Source organism: Mustela nigripes, chromosome 6 (assembly GCF_022355385.1).
Source record: "Mustela nigripes isolate SB6536 chromosome 6, MUSNIG.SB6536, whole genome shotgun sequence".
In the NCBI taxonomy this organism is placed as follows: Eukaryota; Metazoa; Chordata; class Mammalia; order Carnivora; family Mustelidae; genus Mustela; species Mustela nigripes.
In genome coordinates, this window is record NC_081562.1 from 64,306,612 (window position 1) to 64,332,487 (window position 25,876).

Genomic DNA, 25,876 nt, shown 5'->3' on the forward strand with positions numbered 1-25,876 from the left:
ATTCAGATTTCAACTTTTCAATCTACATGTAGCTAATTTTTCTCTATTTCTATAGTTTTCTGTTTCTATTAGCAGAAACAATCTCATTTGAGAACTTCTAAGCAGTTCATAATCAACTTAGGTAACTGTTAAGAGACCAGATTCTCAATGGGAGATCATTGTTATTTAAAACACATAACATGTGCACTGACTGTACAATTGTCTTTTTTTAGGACAAAAAAATTTGGGACTCGGGGCGCCTGGGTGGCTCAGTCGGTTGAGGCCTCTGCCTTCGGCTCAGGTCATGATCCCAGAGTCCTGGGATTGAGCCCCGCATCGGGCTCTCTGCTCAGCCGGGAGCCTGCTTCCTCCTCTCTCTTTGTCTGCCTCTCTGCCTACTTGTGATCTCTCTCTGTCAAATAAATAAATGGAATCTTTAAAAAAAAAAAAAATTTGGGACTCTGATTAATAGCATTTTTGTAGTAAAGAGTATGAGGCAGCCCTAGCAAAACGGTTGTAATGTCCAGAAGACTTTAGATTTAGGGACACTTGTTTTTAGGAAGGAGGATAAAGTCGTTTTCAATTTAACAAATTACAGTAAAGATTTATTTTTAGAATTTCATATATAAATAGGTGGTAGTTTTTCCATATCCAGAATGTTTTGTCCTTTTGTGTTTTCATTTCTTCAATAATTAATGGATTCACAGAGGAGATTTCAAGTGATGAAGAGGAGACCAACAAAACTGCTCAAGCAATGCAATCAAATAATGGAAGAGGTGAAGAGGAGGAGGAGGAGGAGGATGACTGGGATGAAGAGGTATTGGAAGAAACTGCCCTTGAAGGATTCAGCACTCCACTTGACCTTGACAACAGTGTGGATGAATATCAATTTTTTACACAAGCTCTGCTAAGTAGGTCTTTACTTGCTAAATCTTCAGATATTTTCTCTGAAGTCGATCTTTATTTCCTTCGGTTAGAAGTTGTTTTGGGATCTGCCGCAAATTGGTTTAGATGTTAAATTTGGATTCAGTTGTGTTGAGTTTGTGGTGTGTTGTCCACATGGAAAAACCTGGGAGACTCAGGGGATGGTTTTGCCTAAAGCACCAATTCGAGTTCTTGGTGTGGGACGGACGTTGAAGCTGCAGGTACTGTGAGAATCTGGAGGAAAATGACAGCACCTGAGTAGAGGTGTATGTCAAGATCGAATTCAGGGATCATAGTTAGTAAAACCTCAGAGGGCGATGGCAGGAGAGAACTGGGCAAAGCAGAGATTGGCAAGTCTTAACCATCCTCTGATAGCCCCACATGGTTGGATACAGAGTGGGTACTCAGGAATAATCCTTTGGTGGAGTAAGTTTTACCACCTTGGGTTTGTTATGGTGTTGAACTCTTTCTCTTACTATCTGTAGTCATCTCATTGTACTTTTATTATCATGTCACTTTTCTCTGAAATGATCATTGTCACTAGACTCATCTTTTTCTTCTACAATGCAACAGCTGTGCAGAATCGGGATGCTGCCTGGTACCAGCTGCTCATGGCACCACTCAGTGAGGACCAGAGGAGGGCGCTGCAGGAGGTGTACACCCTGGCAGAGCACCGGAAGACAGTAGCAGGTCAGCTCTCCAGATTTCCAGATTGGAGTGCATGTGTGAGTGTGCATGTGTGGAGGCACTGAGTCAGCCTTATTAATGAATCTTGTGGCACCTAAAGACTGTTTTAAAAATTGTTAGAGGCCAACCTTTAGGGATAATAATGAATTATTATTGTATGATTTTTTAAAAAATGTTGCTTTTTAATCACTTGTGGTATCTTAGATCTGCAAAATCCTGTGCATTAATAAGTGTCTTCCAGTGGTGGTTATTCAGGAGTACTTATGCTGTATTGTAGAGCCCAAGATGTAAAAAGGTGGGGATGAGTTTTGCCGAGGGAGAGTTAATCAGTTGGACAACCCATCTAAACATCTTACCCCCAAATAGACCGAAGGGCTTGTCTTCCTGGAAATGAAGCACTCTTCATTTCTTTTTGCTGGGCTTTATGTGATTCTTGTTGATTTTCAGTTTTTTGACCTGGAGAAATTATTTTCTGCAGACATTATTGTGGTTACTCCTAGAAAACCAATGGAAAAGATTTTGTAATTACAAAAATATTTTAGTGGAAAATGTCATGGAACAGGTACCTGTGATTTAGAGCCTAAGTTCTTCGGCATGGATTTGAATGTTCAGCCCTGCATAGTCTATGTCAGTCCCCCTAATAGGAGAATTCTGGGCACACTTCTAGCAGTAGACTATGGAACTGTTAAGACATGGCTCTGAGACTTGTTTTCATTTTGCTTATTTTTACTAGAAGTTGAGATAGGGGAGGTAAAGCATTTTTTAGCAGTTTTTCTGTGATAGTAAACATAACTGCTTACTCACATAGCCCTGTTAAAGGTTAATGCTCAGGGATGTCAGGGGAAGATGGCAGAGTAGGAGGACCGTAAGCTCACCTCATCTCACAGATACAACTAGGTAACACTCACATTAGGGTATATAACCCAGAGAATGACTCAAAGACTGGCAGAACAAACTTCACAACAAGAGGGAGAGAAGAGTCCACATCAAAGAGGATAGGAAGGATGGAGATGTAGTGGGGAACCAAATGGATGGGTCTGTCCGCTGGTGGAAGGGACCCGTGGGCATAGAGGGAGGAGAAAAACAGATGATCATACTGTAAGCCTGCATGGAAAGATGATTCCCCATAACACCTGGCTGATGAAAACCAGAGGGGCTGAATTTCGTTAGTTCTTACAACCAGGGTGATTTATAGCCTGGAACTTTAAAAGGCAAGTTCAGTTCCAAGAGAGCCTTGAGGGCTATAGAAAACTAGGTGCCCACCCCCTATAGCACAACAAACAACCTACAGAGATACAACATAGAGGCAGTACCTTGAAAAATGCCTGGGGCATACAGAAGGGAGAATTATTTACTAATCTCAGAGTATGTCCCTGAGGGGCAGAGAGTACTGAAAGACTCCACCAGGAACAAAGTTGCTGGTCGGTGCCATTTCCCTTCCTCACTCTCCCGACCCCCTGCCCCAGCATAAACACTAAGATACCTGCTGGAGCCAGCCTGGAACTTGCCTTCACTACCCAGCTTGCTTACACCATGCACCAGCCTTTTCAGCTGGGCCTGCCTCAGTCCTGGTGCTGTCTTTAGTCCCCCAAAGACTAACGCAAACCTTGCCACCACTGTTTCCATGGTGCACATTGTGGGGGTCTCAGTCCCAGTAGCGGTGGCCAGTCTTGTTAAAACTGTGCACCCTGCCTATGCATGCCTTGTGGATTGGCCCGGTCTCAGAGACGGAGATGCATCTCCTATGGCAGAGGGCCAGTGCCACCTTGTTAAAACTACTTGCTCCACCCATTACTTTCAAGACAAGATATGTAGCTGAATTTCATAATAGAAATAAACACAGAAAGTCAGACAAAATGAGAAGAAATGTCCCAAATAAAAGAACAGGACAAAACAATAGCAAGGCACCTAAGCAAAACAGAGATAAATAATATGCCTGATAGAGAATTTAAAATAATTGTCATAAAGATACTTACTGGACTTGAGAAAACAATGGAGGATTTCAGTGAGCTCTTTACCAAAGAGAAAACATTGGAAAAGAACCAATCAGAGAAAAGAACAATAATTGAAATTAAAAATACACTAAATGGAATAAATAGCAGACTAGGGGAAGCAAAATAGATTAGCAACGTGGAGGACAGAGTAATGGAAAGTAATCAAGCTGAGCAGGTGAGGGGAAAATAAATTATGCAGAATGAAAATAGACTTAGGGAACTGTGTCCCCATTAGGCATTACAACATTTGCTTACAGGGATCCCGGGGAAAGGAGAGAAAGAGGACAGAAAATTTATTTGGAGAAATAATAGCTGAGAAAAACCCTAATCTGGAGAAGGAAATAGAAATTCAGATTCAGGACGTATAGACATTCCCCCCCCGACCAAAAAATCAACCAAAGAAGGTCCCTTCCAAGACAGTAATTTAAATGACACAAAGTGGTGATAAAGAATTTTAAAAGCAGAAAGAGAAAAGAAAGTTATGTGCAAGGCTGTCCATGGATTTTTAAGCAGAAACTTTGCAGGCCAGATGGGAGTGGTAAGATATATTCAAAATGCCTGAAGGAAAGTATCTGCAACCAAAAATACTCTATCTGGTAAGGCTATTATTCTGAATAGAAGGAGAGAGACAGTGTTTTCCAGACAAACAGAAGTTAAAAGAATTCATGACCAGGGGCGCCTGGGTGGCTCAGTGGGTTAGGCCGCTGCCTTCGGCTCAGGTCATGATCTCAGGGTCCTGGGATCAAGCCCCGCATCAGGCTCTCTGCTCAGCAGGGAGCCTGCTTCCCTCTCTCTCTCTCTCTGCCTGCCTCTCCATCTACTTGTGATTTCTCTCTGTAAAATAAATAAATAAAATCTTTAAAAAAAAAAAAAAAAAAAAAAGAATTCATGACCACTAAACCAGCACTATAAGAAATGTTAGTGGAAAACAAAAACTATGAATAAGAAAAGTAGGAAGCACAAAGGAATTGAAAATAAATATATCTGTAAAAACCAGTCAAGGGATTCACAAAGTAAAAAGAAATGAAGTATGACACCATATACCTAAAATATGGGAGTCGGGGGAGTGACAGGTGTAAAGAAAGTTCAAACTTAGGTGACCATCAACGTAATAAAGACTACTATACACAGAAGATGTGGTATACAAACCTAATGATAACCACAAATCAAAAACCAGTAACAGATATACAAAAAGTAACAGATACACAAAAAATAAAGACAAAGGAATCTAAGTTTATTACTAAAGACAGCAAACTTATGGGGGCAGGAGAGTAAGGGAAGAAAAAGACCCATATATATGCAGTGTTTCACAACATATGGAGACTGAAAGTAAAGGAATGGAAAAACAATTATCATGAAAATGGAAGTGAAAAGAAAGCCAGGGTAGCAATACTTAGACCTTAAACACTGTTAAAATAGACAAAGAAGGATGCTACATAATCATAAAGAGAACAATCCAACCAGATGATATAACAATTTAAAATATTTATGTACCCGCCATGAGAGCTCCCAAATATATAAAGCAGCTGTTAACAAACAAATAAAGTAATAGATAGGAATACTAGAATAGGGGACTTTAACACTCCACTTACATCAATGGATAGATCAAAAGAAAATCAAGAAGAAACAGTGGCTAATTTAAAGGACACATTGGGTCAGATGGCTCTAACAGATATATTCAGAACATTCCATCCTAAAATAGCAGTGTGCACATGGAACATTCTTCATAATACATCCCATGTTAGGTCACAATGCAAGTCTCAACAAATTAAAAAAGAAGTCATACCATGCATCTTTTCTGAACACACTATGAAAGTAGAAATCAACCACAAGAAAAAACCTGGAAAGGACACATATACATGGAGATTAAATAACATGCTAGTAAACAATGAATGATTTCTTGGTTGACCCAAAGAAGAAATAAAAAAAGATACATGTAAACAAATGAAAATGGAAACACAATGGTCCAAGATTGTTGGGAGCAATAAAAGCCATTCTACAAAGGAAGTTCATAGAGGCCTACCCTCAAAAATCAAGAAAAATCTTAAAAAACTTAACGTATACCTGAGGGAGCAAGAAAAAGAAGAACAAACAAATCCCCACACCAGCAGAATGAAGGAAATAATAATTAGAGCAGAAATGAATGATAAAGAAACTAAAATTTAGAACAGATCAATGAGGTCAGGAGCTGGTTTTGTGAAAAGATCAACAAAATTGATAAACCCTTAGCCAGATTCAGAGTAAGAGAGAGAGGGGACTCAAACAAAATCATAAATGGAGGAGGAGAAATAACAACCTAAACCACAGAAACACAAAGGATTGTAAGAGAATGGTGCAAAAAATTACATGCCAACAAATTGGGTAACCTAGAAGAAATGGATAAATTTCTAGAAACATATAATCTCCCAAAACTGAACCAGCAAGAAATAGAATGTTTGAACAAACTAATTATCAACAATGAAATTGAATCAGTAATCAAGACTCCCAACAAACAACAGTTCAGGACCAGATGGCTTTACAGGTGAATTTTATCCAAACATTTAAAGACTTAGTATCTGTTCTTAAACTTTTCCAAAAAATTGAAGAGGAAAGAAAACTTCCAATTTATTCTGTGAGGCCAACATTACTCTGATATCAAAATGAAATAAAGACACCACAAAAAAGAACTTTAAGGCCAATATCTGTGATGAACATAGATGCAGAAATCATCAACAAAGTATTAGCACAATAAATCCAACAATACGTTAAAAAAAACCATTTACCACAATCAAGTGGGATTTATTCCCAGGATGCAAGAGTGGTTCAGTATTCATAAATCAGTGTCTTACATTACATCAGTAAGAGAAAAGATAAAAACCATCTGATCTTTTTAATAGATGCAGAAAAAGCATTTGACAAAGTACAATATCCATTCATGATAATAAACGACAACAAAGTTGTTGGAGATGGAACAGAGCTCAACATAATAAAGACTATATATGAAAAACCCACAGTTAACATCATACTCAATGATGAAAAACTGGGAGCTTTTCTCATAAGGTCAGGAACAAGACAAGAATGTCCATTTTCACCAGTTATTCAGCATAGTACTGGAAGTCCTAGCCACAGCAGTCATGCAAGAAAAAGGGATAAATGAAATAGGAATAAAAATTGGTGAGGAGGAAGTAAAACTTTCACTATTTGCAGATGGCATGAGATTGTATATATGGCAAACTCAAGACTCCATCAAAAAGCTACTGGAACTGATAAGTGAATTCAGTAGGGTCACAGAATATAAAAGCAACATAGAGGAAACTGCTGCATTTATACACACTAGTAATGAAGTAGCAGCAAAAGGAATTAAGAAAACAATCCCATTTGCCATTGCACCAAAAAGAATTAAATTCCTAGGAATAAGCTTAACCAAGGAGGTAAAAGACCTGTACTTTGAAAAGTATAGAACACTAATGAAAGAAATCGAAGATGACACAACCAAATGGAAAGATACTGCATGCTCACGGGTTGGAAGAATGACTATTGTTAAAATGTCCATACTGCCTAAAGCAAGCTACAGATTTAATGCAATCCCTATGAAAATGCCATCAGCATTTTTCACAGAACTAGGACAATCTTAAGATTTGTACGGAACCACAAAAGCCTCCAAATAGTCAAAGCAGTTTTGAAAAAGAAAAAACTAGAGGTATCACAACCCTAGATTTCAAGATACACTACAGAGCTGTAGTAATGAAAACAGTATGGGTACTGGCACAGAAATAGACACATAGATCACTAGAATAGAATAGAGAGCCCAGAAATAAATCCATGGTCATATGGCAATTAATATACGAAAAGGATGCAAGACTATGCAATGGAAAAGAGTCTCTTCTGGGAAAATAAGACCACTTTCTTACATTATACACAAAAATAAACTCAAAATGGATTAAGGACATAAATGTGAGATCTGGAACCATAAACTGCTAGAAGAGAGCACAGGCAGTAATTTCTCTGCCATTGGCCATAACATCTTCTAGACAGGTCTCCTGAGGTAAGGGAAACAAAAACAAAATAAACTGTTGGGACTACATCGGAGTGAAAAGCTTCTGCACAGTAAAGGAAACAACCATCAAAACTAAAAGACAACCTATGGAATGGGAGAAGAGATTTGCAAATGACAGTCCAATAAGGGGTTAGTATCCAAAATATATAAAGAACATACACAACTCAACACCCAATAAACAATCCAATTAAAAAATGGGCAGAGAACATGAATAGATATTTGTCCAAAGACATACAGATGGCCAACAGACACGTGAATATATACTCAGCATCATTCATCACCAGAGAAATGCAAATAAAAAACCACAATGAACTATCACCTCACACCTGTCAGACTGGTGAAAACACAAGAAACAAGTGTTGGTGAGGATGTGGAGAAAAAGGAACCCTCGTACACTGCTGATGGAAATGCAGTTTGGTGCGGCCACTGTGTGAAACAGTATGGAGGTTCCTCAAAAAGTCAAAAATAGAACTACCATGTGATCCAGTAGTGGCACTACTGGGCATTTACCCAAAGAATACAAAAACACTAATTTGAAGATATATGTACCCCCATGTTTATTGCAGTATACCAGCAGGCATCTATCGATAGAGGAATGTATAAAGAAGATGTGTGTGTGTCCGTGTGTGTGCGCGCGTGCACACACACACACACACACACACACACACACATACTTGTTCAGCTACAAATAAGAATGAAATCTTGTCATTTACAACAGTATGGATGGATCTAGGGAGTATAAGGCTAAGCAAAATAACCCAGTCAGATAAGGACTAATACATGATTTCACTCCTGTGTGGAATTTAAAAGGGAAAACAAGAGAGACCAAAAAACTGACTCTTAACTAGAGAGAACAAACAGATGGTTAGTTACTAGAGAGGAGGTGGGAAGGGGCCCAGGGGAAATAGGTTTAAGGGTTTAAGAGTCACTCCTTTGGTGAGCACAGAGTAATATATGGAAGTGTTGCATCACTATATTGTACATCTGAAATTAACACTGTATGTTGTGAACTACACTAGAATGAAAACACAAAAAGGATGTTGCTCGGTTGGGCAGAATAGCTAATATGAGTCACATTCCTTCACAATGCAAAGTATAAAGAAATCTTGCTCCTTTGAGGTTATTTCCAACTTTGTCACCTTAAATACTCTTGTTCTTTTCCTCCCTCTTTCTCTTGGCAAACACTAGAGGCAAAGAAGAAGATTGAACAACAGGGAGGCTTCACCTTTGAAAACAAAGGAGTCCTCTCGGCATTTAACTTTGGGACTGTGCCCAGCAACAACTGAAAGAAGGAACAGCAGCCTACCAAATGTCATCACTACATTTTACTTCACCGGGGGAATGTGAAGGTCAAGGGGAGGAAAAGAGTGGGCTGCTCTTCAGCACCCTCCTGCTGTGCCAGTTAACTCTGGCATCAGGCTGCGGTTTCATCCTCTCCCTCTTCCCCTTTGACCTTTCTCCCCACCCCGAAATACATATTCTAAGCAGCTACTGTAATGTATGAAATTCAAGGAAAACAAAATCAGTGGACTGAAAAGGACAAAATCATATTCTCCAAAGGATGAACGACCAAGGTGGTTTTAGAGGATTGAATTGAATTGCACGTCTCAGGTTTTTGCCATGCAGAATCAATGGATTTATGCGGATAACAGTGCCTTCTGTTGTACATGAATTATCTGAAAAATTTTTTTGGAGTGCATTGCAATTTTTTTTAAAGCATAAAACATATTTCTAGATATAATGTAAACCTTGGCTCTATGTTGACTTACTCTGCATTTTACTATGTGAATTTACTGTTAGGCAGTTAGCTACAAGTCACTCTGGTTTCAAAAACATCACTGCTCCCCTTGCTCACCCTGCTGCTGGGGGCTCTCTTCAGGGGTTGTAAAATATGCACTGGCTCTGGTTTTTCATCACATGTTTTGTGGCTTTCCTAATAAGTGTCTTATTCCCTCTTCCATCCCATTCTTGAGCCCTGAAAGAGGTGGTATTTCTTTTGGAGTCAGCAAATATGGATATAAATTTCATTTATAACATGGCGAGTTCAGAACTCAAAAGTTTCTTGGCAGCAAGTGACAGGAACTCTTTAGTCACTGGAATTAACAGTAAGTCCGAGTATATTCTGAATCATGTACTTAATTATGTAATGAATTGATTATTTTACTAAAGCACATTGAACTCTTACAAGAAGGGTGCTACATAAGCACGTGGTCTTTCTGGATGGGGGCTTGCATTTTCAACAACATATCATTCCTGCTATGTTGGACCTGGGTCCAAAACATTTTCCAACAAAATTTTTTATCTGTGATAAAGACCCAAATGATTTTAACTTCTACTTTTCACACATCTGAATCTTCTCCTACCTTATTCATTCTAGCCTTTATTATAGCTAAGTTCAGCTTGTTATATTTTTCACGGGTTGGGGTGTTGTTCAGCTGCCCTCTTAGATGGTAATGATTGATGCCTATAAGAAATATTGCAGATGGAGGTTCTGGCTGTTTTTCAGAACAAATTCAACACTAAAACATGGATCACAGTGTTTTCATACAGTAAGGTGAAAGTGTATTTCCAAAACCTAATGTATTACCGATGTGATAACAGTTTTCCATTTTTGTGAAATGTCTGCAGCATATATTTCCCCTCAGTGACTGGAGGAATTTCCCCCAGGTGCTTCCTGTATTACCATCCCTTGTTAATATTAACTCTCTTTAGAAGTTTAGGTTATTTAAGTAGTTTTTACATAAGTAGCCTAAGAAGCCATGAGTTTCAGAGTTCAATATCCCCTGCTTTCCTATTGAATGTGCCAGATGGCAGAAGAGAAAGGTGGCACTGGGGGACATCTTAGATATCTTAAGCTTTGAAACTCTTCTTATTCTCCCCATGTCCAAAATGATTTATTTTAACATAAATAAAATGCCTTCACACTGGATTGTAAAAGGCATGTGATTTTATTTTTGTGAGGTATTGTCTTCTGCAGTATTAAAGGGAAAGAGATGTTAATGTGTATCATCCTATCTTGTTTTTGAAGCCAGGGTAGTTGTATAATTTTGTTACCAGCAGTGCTAACCTGAATGTGATCTGGATAACTTGGAAATGCAGGAACTTATATGAATGTACTGTAAAATAAAACACGGACTGATTCCCAGGATTCTGAAACCCTCTGTGTAAAATGTTTTCTGGAGTATGGAGGTACTTTAAGCAGATGATAAAAATCCATCAGTATGTTTTCTTGATTTTGGGAGGAGGCGGAACAAGGTAGCTGTTGGCTTGGGAGGTTAAGAAGGGTTCCTCAGGAGAAGTTAGAGTGGAGAGTGGTTGGAAGCTAAAGCCTATCTCATAAATCATGGTGTCCCAATGGGAAAGATAGGTGCTCTGAAAAAGCAAAGGTCGTTAAAGCCACATCAGGACCTTGAAGGAAAATTAAAAAGGTGCTGGAAATAGAGCCCTTTTCTGATTGCCTTCTCCTAATCTGATGACAGCCTAACTTGAGTGGAATGGGGACTTCCAGGTAGATGGCAGATCTTTCTAAGATCCTTAGCTCACCTACACCCCCAGCTACTCCTAGATAAAACCTACATCAGTATGATTAACTGAGAAAACAACTCAAAGACTGGCAGAACAGACTCTCCACTGCTAGATGTAGAGAAGAGGCCACTTCAAAGAGAGTAGAAAGGGCAGGATGCAGTTGGAAACCAAACTGCCCTTCAAAACTGATCATGGGAGGGGCACCTCAAGCATGGATAGAGGAGACTATCAGACCCCATGCCAGGCACCCCAGGCATGGGGGACCCGCAATAGAAAGACTAATCCCCATAACATTTGCCTTTGAAAATCAGAGGGACTTTGTAAGTTTTTACAGTCAATGGGGCTCAACATTGGGAACTTTAAAAATCAGCAGGCTCTGCATGGAGTGCAGGAGGGCAAGAGGAAACTGAGTCCCCACCATAAAGAGCATAGCAAACAACCCCACTGGGATGTAGCATAGAAGCAGCAGTTTAACAAACACCTAGGGTGTGAAGGAAGATATGTTTACTAATCTTAGGATGTGTGCTGGAAGGGCAGAGATCCTTAGGGGATTTCTACAAGAACAAAAGAGATGGCAGGCACCATTTCTCTCCCCCGCCCGGCCCCTAGTCTATGCCTGCAGGAACCAGCACAGCATGAACACTCTCCACCTAGCTTTGCTAACAAGTGCACCCACTCCTCCAATCTACACTCAGAAGTCCATTCCACAGCAGTGCTACAAGCTTGGTGGTATGAAAGTAGCTCCAACAGGGGACAGCATGACCCCAAAATGACACCTCCCCTGAGGGGAGGGGAAGAAGACCACACATACCAGTCAAATGTGGTGAGAGCAGTGGCTGTGGGCAGACATTCCATCTGATTATAGTCCCTGCCCACCAGGTAACATTTTTCAGGGGACAACAGGGCGAGTGCCCTGCAGTTAGGTGCTACTACCGCTCTGGCAGATGCCTCGTCTGACCCAACTCAAGCTGAAGGTAGTCCCAGGTTGGCCCATTAACAATACAGGGACCAACCCTCCCACAACAGTCCAAGAGAGCCATTGCTGATGACTGAAAGCAAATGCAGCTCAGCCATAATAACAGGGCATGCAACACACATGAGAGACATCCTTAAAACACCAGGTTCTGGTAAACAGGGGACACTGCATTGCAGGGCACCATAGGACCTTTTCTTCATAAGGACATTACTTTCAAGAGTAGGAGATTTAATTGACCCTACTAACACCCAGAAACAGACCCAGAGTTAGATAAAATGACACAGCAGAATATATACCAAATAAAGGAACAGGACAAAATTATAGCAGAAGAGCTAAGGAGATGGAAATAAATAATGCCTGATAGAGAATTTAAAGAATGATCATAAAAATACTCATTAAACTTGAGAAAAGAGTGGAGAATCTCAGTGAGACCCTCAACAAAGAGAAAGAGGACATAAAAGAGAACCAATCAGAGATGAGGATCTCCATAACTGAAATTAAAAATCCACTAGAGGGAATAAAACCACAGAAAGCAGAGCAAATCAGTGACCTGGAGGACAGAGTAATGGATGGAGGTCAATCATGACAAACAGGACAAAGAAAAAGAAAAATGAGACTACATAAAGGGAACTAAGTGATACCATCAAACATAATAATATTCACATTTTAGGGGTCCCAGAAGAGAGAAAAGGGGGCAGAAAATCATTTGAAGATCTAAGAGCCAAAAACTTCCCTAATCTGGGGAAGGAAACAGTAATTCAGATCCTGGAGGCACAGAGAACTCCTAACAAAATCAACCCAAAGAGGTCCACACCAAGACACACAGTAATTTAAATGGCAAAAAGTATTGATAAAGAGAGAATTTGAAAAGCAACAAGAGAAAAGAGTTATGTATAAGGAAACCCCATAAGACTATCAGTTGGTTTTTCAGCTGAAACTTTGCAGGCCAGATGGGAGTGGCCTGATTTATTCAAAGTGCCAAAAGAAAAAATCCTGCAACCAAGAATGCTCTATCCAACATGGCTATCATTCAGAATAGAAGGAGAGATAAAGAGTTTCCTACAATAACACAGGTTAAAGGAATTCATTACCACAAACCAACGTTACAAGATATATTAAAGGGGATTCTTCAGAGAGGAAAGATCATAGGCAGGCGTAAGAAAAATGGGAAGCAGAAGAGCAGTAATTCAAGTATATCTATAAAAATCAGTCAAGGGACTCACAAAATAAAAAGATATAAAGTATGACATGATATACCTAAAATGTGGGAGAGAGAAGAGTAAAACTTTAGTGCTCTTAGAATGGGTTCAAACTTAAGTGACCATCAAATTAACATGGATGGCTATATATAAGTTATATATAAACCTAATGGAAGCCACAAATCAAAAACCAGTAATAGATACGCAAAAAATAAAGAGAAAGGAATCTAAGTGTTACACAAAAGAAAGCCAAAGACTGCGGAAGAAAGGAATAGAGAACTTCAAAAGCAACTGTAAAGTAACAAAATGCAATAAGTACATACTTATCAATAATTACTTTGTAAATGGATTAAATGCTCACATCAAAAGACAGGGTAACTGAATGGATAAAAAAGCAAGACCCATCTATATGCTGTGTATAAGAGACTCCTTTGAGATCTAAAGAAACATGGAGACTGAAAGTGAAGGGATGGAAAAGCAATTATGAAAATGGAAGTGAAAAGGAAGGCAGGGCAGCAACACATATATTGGACAAAATAAACCTTAAAACAGACTGTTAAAAGAGGGAAAGAAGGACCCTACATAATCATAAAGGGAACAATCCAACAAGAAGATAGAATGATTATAAATATTTATGCACCCAATATAGGAGCCCCCAAATATATAAAGCAGCTATTAACAAATCGGTAGGACAGTAATAGGGGACTTTAACACCCCACTTACATCAATGGGTAGATCATCCAAACAGAAAATCAAGAAGGAAACATTGGCTTTAAAGGACACATTTGACCAAATAGATATAACAGATATTCAGGACAGTCCATCCTAAAACAGGAAAGTTCACATCTTTTTCAAGTGCACATGGAACATTCTCTATAATATGTCACATGTTAGGTCACAAATCAAGTTTCAACAAATTAAAAAATATAGAAGTCATACCATGTATCTTTTCTGAACACAATGCTATACAGCCAGAAGTTGACCAAAGAAAAATATCTGAAGAAAACACAAATACTTGGAGGTTAAATTACATGCTAGTAAACAATGAATGGGTCAGCCAAGAAATCAAAGAACAAATAAAAAATATACATGTAAACAAATGAAAATGGAAACACAATGGTCCAAAATCTTTGGGATGCAGCAAAAAGTATTCTAAGAGAGAAGATTATAACAATACCAGTCTACCTCAAGAAACAAGAAAAATCTTAAACAACCTAACCCTATACCTGAGGGAGCAAGAAAAAGAAGACAAATCCCCAAACCAGCAGAAGGAAGGAAATAATAGAGTAGAAATAAATGAAATAGAAATTTCAACAACAAAACAATGAAAAAATGACAAAAGAAAACAACGGAATAGACCAAGGGAAATAGGAACTGGTTCTTTGAAAAGATCAACAGCCAGACTCATCCAACAGAAAGAGAGAGAGAGAGAGAGAGAACTCAAAATCAGAAATGAAAGAGGAGAAATATCAACCAACACCACAGAAATATAAACAGCTGTAAAAGAATATGAAAAACTGTATTCCAACAAACTGGATAACCTAAAAGAAATGGATAAATTACTAGAAACATATTACCACCCCAAACAGAACTAGCAAGAATATTTGAGCAGACTGATTACCAGCAATGAAATGAAATCCATAATAAAAAAAATTCCCAACAAACAACAGTCTAGGACCAGATGGCTTCACAGGTGAATTTTACCAAACATTTAAAGAGTTAATACCTATTCTCCAACTAGTCAAAATACAGAAGAGGAAGGAAAATTTCAAATTCATTCTATGAGGCCAGCTCTACCATGATATCAAAACCACATAGAGAAAAATACTACAAAAAAAGAGAATGGCAGGCCAATATCTCTGACGAATGTAGATCTAAAAATCCTCAAATTATTTTAAGCACACTAAATCCAACAATATATTTTAAAAATCATTCACCATGATCAAGTGGGATTTATCCTGGTACGCAAGTGTAATTCAATGTTTGCAGATCTATCAACAGGATACACTACATCAACAACATGTAGGCTAGAAACCATATGATCATTTCATTAGATGCTAAACATGTGCTTGACAAAGTACAACATCCATTCATGATAATTACCCTCAAAGTTGTTGCAGATGGAATAGAACTCAACATAATAAAGACTATATATGAAAAACCCACAGTTAACATCATACTCAATGGTGAAAAACTGACAAGACGAGAATGTCCACTCTCATCACTGCTATTCAGCATAGTACTGGAAGTCCTAGCCACAGCAGTCATGCAAGAAAAAGGAATAAAAAACATCCAAATTGGTGAGGAGGAAGTAAAAATTTCACTATTTGCAGATGACATGAGACTGTATATATGGCAAACTCAAGACTCCATCAAAAACCTACTGGAACTGATAAGCGAATTCAGTAAGGTCACAGAATACAAAAGCAACATAGAGAAAACCGCTGCATTTATACACACTAGTAATGAAGTAGCAGCAAAAGGAATTAAGAAAACAATCCCATTTGCCATTGCACCAAAAAGAATTAAATTCCTAGGAATAAACTTAACGGAGGTAAAAGACCTGCACTTTGAAAAGTATAGAACACTAATGAAAGAAATCAAAGATGACACAACCAAATGGAAAGATACTGCATGCTCACGGGTTGAAAGAATGACTATTGTTAAAATGTCCATACTGCCTAAAGCAAGCTACAGATTTAATGCAATCCCTATGAAAATACCATCAGCATTTTTCACAGAACTAGGACAAACAATCTTAAGATTTGTATGGAACCACAAAAGCCTCCAAGTAGTCAAAGCAGTCTTGAAAAACAAAACTAGAGGTATCACAACTCTAGATTTCAAGATACACTACAGAGCTGTAGTAATGAAAACAGTATGGGTACTGGCACAAAAGTAGACACACAGATCACTAGAAAAGAATAGAGAGCCCTCCCCCACCAAAAAAAGAATGGAGAGCCCAGAAATAAACCCATGATCATATGGCAATTAATATACTACAAAGGAGGCAAGAGTATGCCATGGGAGAAGGTGTTAGGAAAACTGGACAGCTAAATGCAAAAGAATGAAACTGAGCCATTTTCTTATACCATACATAAACTCAAAATGGATCAAAAACCTAAACATGAGATGTGAAACCATAAAAATCCTGTAAGAGCACAAGTAGTAATTTCTTGGACATTGGCTATAACATTTTTCTAGATATGTCTCCTGTGGTGGTGGTGGTGGGGAATTCCAGGAGTGCCCTGGTTGGCTCAGTCACTTAAGCATCTGCTTTCAGCTCAGGACATGATCTCAGGGTCCTGGGATTGAGCCCCAGGATCGCTGCTCAGTGCAGGGTCTGCTTGCTCTTCTTCCTCTACCCCTTCCTCCCCCTCCGGCTCCTGTTCTGTTTTTCTCTCAAAAAATAAATAAAATCTTAAAAAAAAAATTCCAGATGTGCCTTAAATGGTAATCCTTCCTGATCCTGTTTCATTCTCTCCATTAGGTTCAGTGTACAAGTGCTGCCTCTGGGTGGGTTGGAAGTTTCTCAGGCAGTCTACTAGAGAGTGAGGCCACAAAAATCAATGAACAAAGGGTTGGAAGCAGCCCAGACAGCAGGGCAGCTGTCACCGATCTGAGAGCCAAGAGAGAGGCATGTGCAACAGAGGGAGAAGCTGGGCAGCGGGAGAGTCTGGGGCAGTCTGGGGCGGGCAGCGGTGATGGTGGAGGGAGAGGAGGGCTGTGTTCAGGAGAGGAAGGAGTGCAAGGCTCTGCCGTGGACGGAGCAGGTGAAAGAGGGCACATGCTCCCTGCAGGCCATGTGAAGAAGCTCATCCTGGAGATCACCCTACTTGAAAAAGAGATGTCGCAGGTAGATGTGCCTCTCAAGAGCTAGAAACTGGAGGCTTCTCAAAGGGTTTGGAATGTGCAGGAAGAAAAGAACAACTCAGGCAAGAGTGACTTTTTCCCACAGGACCCCCTTTGGCATGAAGGGATGAACTGGGACAGATGGGAACTAAGCAGCAAGGCTTTATGGGGCCCAGCGTCCGCCACGCAGCTCTCTTGTGTATAGTGACCCCCATTCCAACTACCTACTGAGTGAGGACAGTACCTTCATTTCTCTTGCTTGCCAGCCAATGTCTCTGGAAACTTCCACGGCTCGGCTCTCACTACTGATTCCCAGACTATCCAACTCCACTGATCTCTTCTCATTCAAGCTGGTAAATTAGAATTCCTTCACAGTGGATGATCTCTGGTCTTGCTGTTAGCGCCTCCCTCTTCTTTTTCCCAGCGCTTGTATGTTTTCCTGTTCTGCCTTGAATTGCTCATGCTGCTGCTTGCAAATCTGAGGGCAGATACTGTGTTTTACGTAGTTTTTTGGTACACATTTTGTCTTCTTTACATACTCTGCAACTTGTGGCCACACGTGGTTAATGTGAACAAATGAATGGATACTTGGGGTTCTGCTAGAATGCAGAACTTCTAGGAAGCTCAATAAGAACTCAGAGAGAGGTAGCAGGCAGCTGGCTTTTAGAAGGACAAAACAAGTGTACCACAGCAGCCACCTCCGCTGCTGGATGATGAAGTAGAGAATATGCCGCCAGAGGGAAGCTGCTGACTGGGGATTACTCTGGTCTCTGCTGTAAGAAGGTCAGGGAGGGATAGTAAGGAATCCGCCAAACTGAGAAGGCGCTGCGGGACTGGAAATGAAGCAAGTGATGCCATACAATTTACACAGCTTTATCAGGGTAACTTACTGACAGCAGGGATCAGGTGGAAGACGATCCAGGCTCCGGACAGTTATTCTCTGCAAAGTCTGGACCTTCGTGTGTAGAGTTTTTAGAGTGAGGAGATGCGCAGAAAGGCACTGTAAGAGATCAAAGGGTTCACATGCACTTAATTGGCAGCTCACCTTTCATTAGCTCTCGTGGCACCACCTGTGTGTCAGGAAAGGGAGAGGTTATGTTATCTCTAACAGATCCATGGGAGGCCAAAACAAGCCTCCTTTCATCTCGGCCTCGGTGGGCATTTCTGAAGCAGAAGCCCAGTTTCTGATGTGCAAAGTGGCTTTTCAGGATTACAAAAGACATTCTTCGTTACCTTCAGTGACAAGGCTACAAGGCTTCAGGATTCAGATGTTAGGTCTAACAGGTCATCATTTCCCTCTTAGTTACTGGTCATCCTTGCTCCCAGGGATGGCTACGCAGCAGACCTCATGGAACACCAACACAGATATCAGCAAATATGGGGGTAGAATTTCCATTTCTGCGTAGCTCCTTGAATCTGTGCCTATTATAAAGAAAGAATGAAACCGATCAGTTTATCATTATCCTCTATGGAATTCCTCTGTAGAGCATGGTTTTGCTCAAACCCCTGAAAAGGTATCTGGACTCCCTCATTGTCTTCAAAGGCAAGATATGGGTGTGGTAGGCAGTGATGAATGGGGCACAGCTGTTAATTCAAGGGGAATGATACAAATGACTCTGCTCTGGTGCTGTGTTCCCTGATAATAGTAAGTATACAGGCTTACAGGTTTTATTTTTTGTTTTTATGGGTGGTGTTTTTTGGGGCACAGTGTAACCCTACTATAGTATGTGTTCTTACAATTTTTTAAAAATCCTTTCAAGCTTCACAGGACTTCTGGACACTTATTTTTAATTCCCCCTTGATACCTTGTTTCTACTACATTCTCTTAGCTTTGCTGCTCATCATGTATTGATCCAGAATTTAGCCAGTAAAGGAAGAGAAACGTCCATGCTATTATTTTTTAAATGACTCCAAGCCCATTTCAAAAGTAGCGCTCATATGTAGTTATCACTTATCATTATGTGATAATGATAATATAATAAAAGCCTCTGAAATAATCATTTAGAAAATCATACAAATTACCATTGGGTATATTATTACTGTATTTTAGAGTTTCATGAAAAAAATTTGGAAAGAATCTTGTCTGTAACTCAAGGTTTGAGTATTTTCAAAATAAAAAATACATTATTTTAAAATATATTTTAAGGGTGCCTGGGTAGCTCAGTTGGGTGACTGCCCTTTGGCTCAGGTCATGATCCTGGACTTCCAGGATCAACTCCTGCATCGGGCTCCCAGCTCTTTGGGGAGTCTGCTTCTCCCTCTGACCTTCTCCTCTCTCATGCTCTCTCTCACTCATTCTCTCTCAAATAAATAAATAATATCTTTAAAAAATATATATATATTTTAATATACTACACACAAAGGGAAAGTCATTCCTGTTTTATTCAAAGTAACTTAATATCATTCTATTCTGTAACACCGTTATAAAGAAAAATTAGTAGCTCAAGAGCTGTACTGTAAGTATAGCAATTGTGGTGGTTGTTGGAATTCAGCTATCTACGAACTACTGCATCACATTGAAATAAATCAAAGCCTCTACAGAGCACTGTGGAATCAATATAGGATTAAGAAAGAATTGTTCACATTACATCACTTAAATAATAGATCCTAATCCCTATAATAAAGTCAAACATTGCCATGCTTGCAAAAGAATGAGATCATAGGACTGACTTTTTCATCTAAGATTAAAGAATCTGTCTAGAGCGATCACATTACCACAGCAGCCCTTTGTGTTGCCATTCATCCCATCTTGGCATTCTGTGTTAGACCTTCCCATTTTGTCTTGGTGAGTTTATCAGGGGCTATTAGCACCACACATAGGGGCCAAGAGTTATTAAGCAGCCATCTACACTGTGATTTGGAGGATCATGAAAATGATCACTGTCCACAAATATATTTCCACTACCCTCTGTTAGGATAGCTACCATCTGGGTGGTGAAAGCTTTTCAGAATTCTTGACATCTTTGTGACTAAAGAAGTTGTTTGTTTCTTTCTCCAAAGCACAAGACTTGCAGAGCAATCTTGTCATCTGGTCAGTGGTGATGCATACAGTACTAGCAAAGCAATGAATTTGGAATAGATAACTGACACACAATGAGGTTCATAATCTGGTCTTTTGTGGCTTTTCTGTTAAAATGAGTACTAGCTAAATGCGCACTATAACTTATATAGGAAGATTTAAAGGAATTACATGATACTTCTTTAATTTAAAGTTTATCAGTTGTACCTTGACCTACTCTTGGCTTACAAATTTAAAATGAAAAATTTCTAAGAATATCACAAGGCTTTAAAACTTTGTTTTACATCAAAAACCCATTTGGGGAAGATTATAAATAGGAAGATCCTAAGTTCACGTGGTCTCATGGATGCACCTAGGTAACACCCACATCAGCGTAAACAGCCCAGAAAATGACTAGCCAACTCCACTGCTAATCATAGGGAAGAGGCCACACTGACAAATGGTAGGAAGGGTGGATATGTGATTAGGAATCAAAATGAAGGGTGAAGATGCAATTAGGAACCAAACTGACCTATGAGATTGGCCATTGGAGGGAGGGACACCACAGACACAGAGAAGGAGGGGAAGAAGAACCCACAGCAAGCACCCGAGGCACAGGGGACCCACAATAGGAAGACAAATCCCCATAAAATTTGACTCTGAAAACCAGAAGGGCTTAATTGGTGAGGTATTACAATCAATGGAGTTCAACACCAGAAACTTTAAAAACCAGTGGCTCAGCTCTGGGAGAATGAGAGGGCAACAGAAAAGTCTCTGCCCTTAAAGGGAAAGCATAACAAATAGCACTGCAGAGATAGAGCATAGAAGCAGTAGTTTGACAAACACGTGGGGTATATGGGAAGATCTATTTAGTAATCTCAGAATGCGTGCTGGAGGAGCAGGAATTTTTAGGAGACTTCTCTAAGAACTAAAGGGGGGGTGGGCACCACTTCCCTCCCTGTCTCCCCACTCAGGATACACAGATACTTGTGGGAACAAGTGTAGTGTCAACACTCTACACCTAGCTTGCTAACAGCCGCTCATCCTCATGCTCTTCTCTAGACCCACTCCCTACAACCCACCCTTGGCTGTCCTCCAAAGTAGCAACAGATCACCTCCCACAGCAGACCTACAAACACAATGCTAACACCCTGTGCCCTACCCCCATATTTTCTAGTGGATCTGCTCCCTTTAACATGACCTCCTTAGGAGTTCTCCAAAGTGGCTTTAGGTCTCCTCCAGCAGAAGGTGCAAAGCTTGCTAAAATTGTGAACCTCACCCCCATGTTCTTCTGCAAAGCCACGTTTTCCAACCTGCCCTTCAGCAGGGGTTCATCCAAAGCTGTGCCACAAGTCTGGAAGTGTGCAAGCAGCCCTGACAAGAGTCAGCATCACCCCAAAGTGACTCTTGTCCTGAGAAGAGAGGAAGATACCACATACACCATTTCCACTGCAGCCCTAGCAGTGAGCTGGAGGCAGACATCTGGTCTGTCTGCAGACTCTGCCCAGCAATGAATGTATCTTAGAGGACAACACGGGGAAAATGCCGTGCAGTTCAGTGTGACCACAGTTCTGGCAAATGCCCAGTCTGACCCAACACAACTCAAGCCCAATACAGCCCTAGATCCACCCATTGACAACCCAGGAACCAAACTCTTGCCACCACAAGTGGAAAGAACCATTGCAGATGACTGGATGGAAAGCAAATGTGGCTCAGTCACAATAGTAGGGTGCCTACAATAGACATAGGAGACACCCATGAAGGGGTAGGTTCTGAACAGGAGATACTGTGCTGTGGGGCACTTTAGGACCTCTATGCAAGACCACTAATTTCAAGAGCAGGAGACATAACTGGCTTTCCTAACACCCAAAAACAGACCAGAGAGTTAGACAAAAAGGAGACAGAGGAATATGTCCTAAATTAAAGACTGGGACAAAAATCACAAGAGAGCTAAGTGAAATGGAGATAAGTAATATGCTTGATAGAGAATTTAAAGTAATGGTCATGAGGGCAACTGGGTGCCTCAATCAATTAAGCATCTGATTCTTGTTTTGACTCAGGTCATGATCTGAGTGAGGGTCATGAAATTGAGCCCCACATCAGGCTCCATGTTCAGCAGGGAGTTTGCTGGTGACTCTGCACCTCCCCTTTTTTGCCCCCCCTTTCTCAAAGAACAAATAAATATATCTTAAAATAATTAAGTAATAGTCATAAAGATACTCACTGGACTTGAGAAAAGAGTAGAGGACCTCAGTCCCTCAACAAAGATGTAGGAAACTTTAAAAAGAACTATTAGATATGGAGAACTTAATAACTGAAATTAAAATGCATAGAGGGAATAGCCACTAGACTAGAGAAAGCAAAAAAAAAAAAAAAAAAAAAAAGGATCAGTGAGTTGAAGGGCAGAGTAATGGAAAGCAATTGAGCTAAATAGGAGAAAGAAAAAAGAATAAGAAAAGAGAATAGATTAAGGGAAATCAGTGACACCATCAAGGGTAACATCATTGCATTTATAGGGATCCTAGAAAGAGAAGAAAGAATAAAGGCGGCAGAAAATTTCTTGGAGAAATAATAGCTGAAAACTGCCCTAATCTGGGGACTGCTTTATACATAAATGTCATAAATAAACCTAATGGTAACCACAAATCAAAATCAGTAATAGATATACAAAAAATAAAGTCAAAGAAATCTAGGTATATCATGAAAGAAACCTAGCAAACCACAAGGGAAGACAGCAAGAGAAGAAAGGAACAAATAACTACAAAATCAACCAGAAATCAAGGGAGAAATGACAATAAGTACAGACCTATTAATAATTACTTTGAATATAAATGGCCTAAATTCTTCAACCAAAAGACAGAAGGTGACTGAATCGATAAAGACCCATCTATATGCTTCCTACAAGAGACTCATTTTAGCTCTAAAGACACATGCTGATTGAAAGTGAAGGGACAGAGAAGCAAGTATCATGCAAATGTAAATGAAAAGAAAACCAGGGTAGCAATACTTACGTTGGACAAAATAGACCTTAAACAAACACTGTTATAAGAGACAAAGAAGGACAAGACCTTACATAATCATAAAAGGAATAATCCAACAAGATATAATAATTGTAAATATTTATATTCAACATGGGAACACCCAAATATATAAACAGCTATTAACAAACATAAAGGAACAAATCGATAGGAATATAGTAATAGCAGGGGACTTCCACACCCTACTTACATCAATGGACAGATCTAAAAGGAAATCCCCATAAAAACAATGGCTTTGAAGGACACACTGGATTAGATGGATCTAAAAGATATATTCAGAACATTAAACCCTAAACAACAGAATACACATTCTCTTCTAGTGCACTTGGAACATTCTCCACAATAGATCATGTGTTGGGTGATGAAAAAAGTCTCAACAAATCAAAAAAGATTGAAGTCACACCATGCATCCTTTCCAACCACAATGCTATGAAACTAGGAATCAACCATAAGAAAACAATCTGGAAAGATCACAAATACATGGAGGTTAAGTAACATATTACCAAACAATGAGTGGGTTAACCAAATCAAAGAAGGAAAAATTAAATACACGGGGACAAATGAAAATAAAAACAATGGTCCAAAACCTTTGGGATGCAGCAAAAGCTGTTCTGAGAGAGAAATTTATAGAAATACAGGCCTACCTTAAGAAACAAGAAAAAATCAGTTGCCTGTCTGGTTCAGTTGGTAAAACAATGCAACTCTTAATCTTGGAGTTATGAATTCAAGCCCCACATTGGGTGTGGAGCCCACTTAAAACAAAATTGAAGAAAAATTAAAGAAAAGAAGCAAGAGAAATCTCAAGTAAACAACCTAACCTAAAACCTGAAGGAGCAAGAAAAAGAAGAACAAACAAAACCCCAAACCAGTAGAAATGTTGCCAGGTGAACTGGCAAGACCCCAGGCCCTGAGACCTTGACCTAGCTCATCCAAAGATTTTGCTGATGGCTCTTGGTTTTGTTACAAGAAAGAATTCGAGGATAGACAACACAGAGGATGAGTGACACAAGCAGGAAAATTTATTAAAGCAAATGTACACTTTTCAGACATGAGAGCGAGAATGAGAGGGAGAGAAAGTATATGTGGGTGAGTGAGCTGCTCTGCCCTGGGTTTTGAATTTCTATCTTTTATCAAGAGTTGTTAGGAAGGGGTAGGAATATTCACTACTTGCATGGAATTCTTGGAAGTAGTGTTTCAGGCTTTCTCTTCCTTATTTGTCAAGGGTTTCTGCCTATTTTGTCAGCCATCTTGGGCCTGTCTGGTTTAATCCAGCTGCTTGTGGCTTTGTTTTGGAGTGCTGCCAGGACAAGTCTCTGACCTTCCCAAGAACTGGCCATGACTTCCTCTTTGTGGCCTCCAGGTATAATGTTATAACCTAACTGCCTCTAACATTCACGCCTCTAGGATTCTGGGCTCTTAAAATCTTTTAAGGGAAAATCGGTGACAGTCCATCTTCTGTAACTACTTCATGCTGGTCAGGAATGTTGACCCTGCTTGAGGGCTCCAGAAGTCCTAGCTATCTAAGTTTTAGGAAACCTGAATGGACAGTGCCGTTAGAAGTCATGGCTTGATCTAGTGGGTATTGATAGTCATTTGTTCTGGGGTTTCTTTAGGGGTTGTTGTGGACCACCATCTGGAGATTTACCTGACTGTAGGCTTTCTTTAGCTTCTGTGGCTGAGCTGATCCATACACAGCATGATGTGTTAGCTCTTATGCAGTCTTTCTGATTTCTGTAAAAATGTAGTCAAGGGCCTCTTGTAGCCAAGTTATTTGTTGCCTGATTTTATCTCTATGGGTTCTTACTTCTCAGGAGGATGTAATAACAGGTGCAGCAGGTGGTATTAACTACCATATAGACTGTCTTGCTTAGCATGCAATCAGTTAATAAGGCATTTCTATGGAAACAAAAGAAAAACATAGGTTAATGGTTGGAGCAAACCTAGTGTCTGAGTCCTAAGTGCTGCCAGTGAGAACATTTCTAAATGTCAGGCTTGAAGCATCCTCAGATTAGGGGCCAGGGGGAAAGCAAACTGAAGAATCCTTTTGGTTTGTGGTTCAAATCCTGCTGGTGATTCCTTTGAGTGGCCAACAGGCAATAGGCACTAAGATTGTTTATACATGAGTTTTATGGCAATTTATCTCAAGTTGACCTCAAGTTGTCCAGCTTCAGTTTGTAGGGCTTTGGAAAAAAGGGAAAATTTTGTTCTCAATGACTCCAAGTCAAGAGAATGAAAGAAAATTGGAAATCTTTAGTCCTAGCTAGATATTCAAGGAAACCAGAACAATTCAGGACCCAGCCTGGTTTTGTAGGCAAACAATAAAGTTTAAGACCATCAGAACTAGAATCCAACATCCACAAACATAATATTTCTCTAGAATCACCCTCATTTTCATTAAAGATTGCCAAATCAAGACTGATTTATTTGTAAAACAAGTCCAGTTTTAACAAACCTGGCCTAATTATTTCCATAAGCTTAGCAAGAGTGGTGGTGGACCATTTAAGTTTTTTAACAATCTTCTTTTCTAGGGAATTTCAGATTGAGCATTTAACAGCCTCTCATGTAAGACCCGAAGCCAAGCCAAATACTTGCCATCAGACATGACTGCAATAGCTATAGATTTGGAGGAATTCTTCTCCAAGGTCCCTCAAATATCCTGGGAAGGAAT

General features: G+C 39.7%; 1 protein-coding gene across 3 annotated transcripts in view; it reads left to right on the plus strand.

Moving 5' to 3' along the window:
* Positions 1-25,876, plus strand: part of IPO8 (importin 8) — a 116,050-nt gene that overhangs the window by 73,644 nt on the left and 16,530 nt on the right. For 2 of the 3 annotated variants that reach the window (XM_059402724.1, XM_059402723.1), the window contains exons 23-25: positions 687-890; positions 1,477-1,593; positions 8,809-10,768. In XM_059402724.1, the coding sequence (XP_059258707.1) occupies positions 687-890; positions 1,477-1,593; positions 8,809-8,906 (419 nt within the window). In that variant the 3' untranslated portion in view covers positions 8,907-10,768. Of the gene's footprint in view, positions 1-686; positions 891-1,476; positions 1,594-8,808; positions 10,769-25,876 lie in introns of those variants that run through there. The other variant, XM_059402725.1, reaches the window with a different exon arrangement.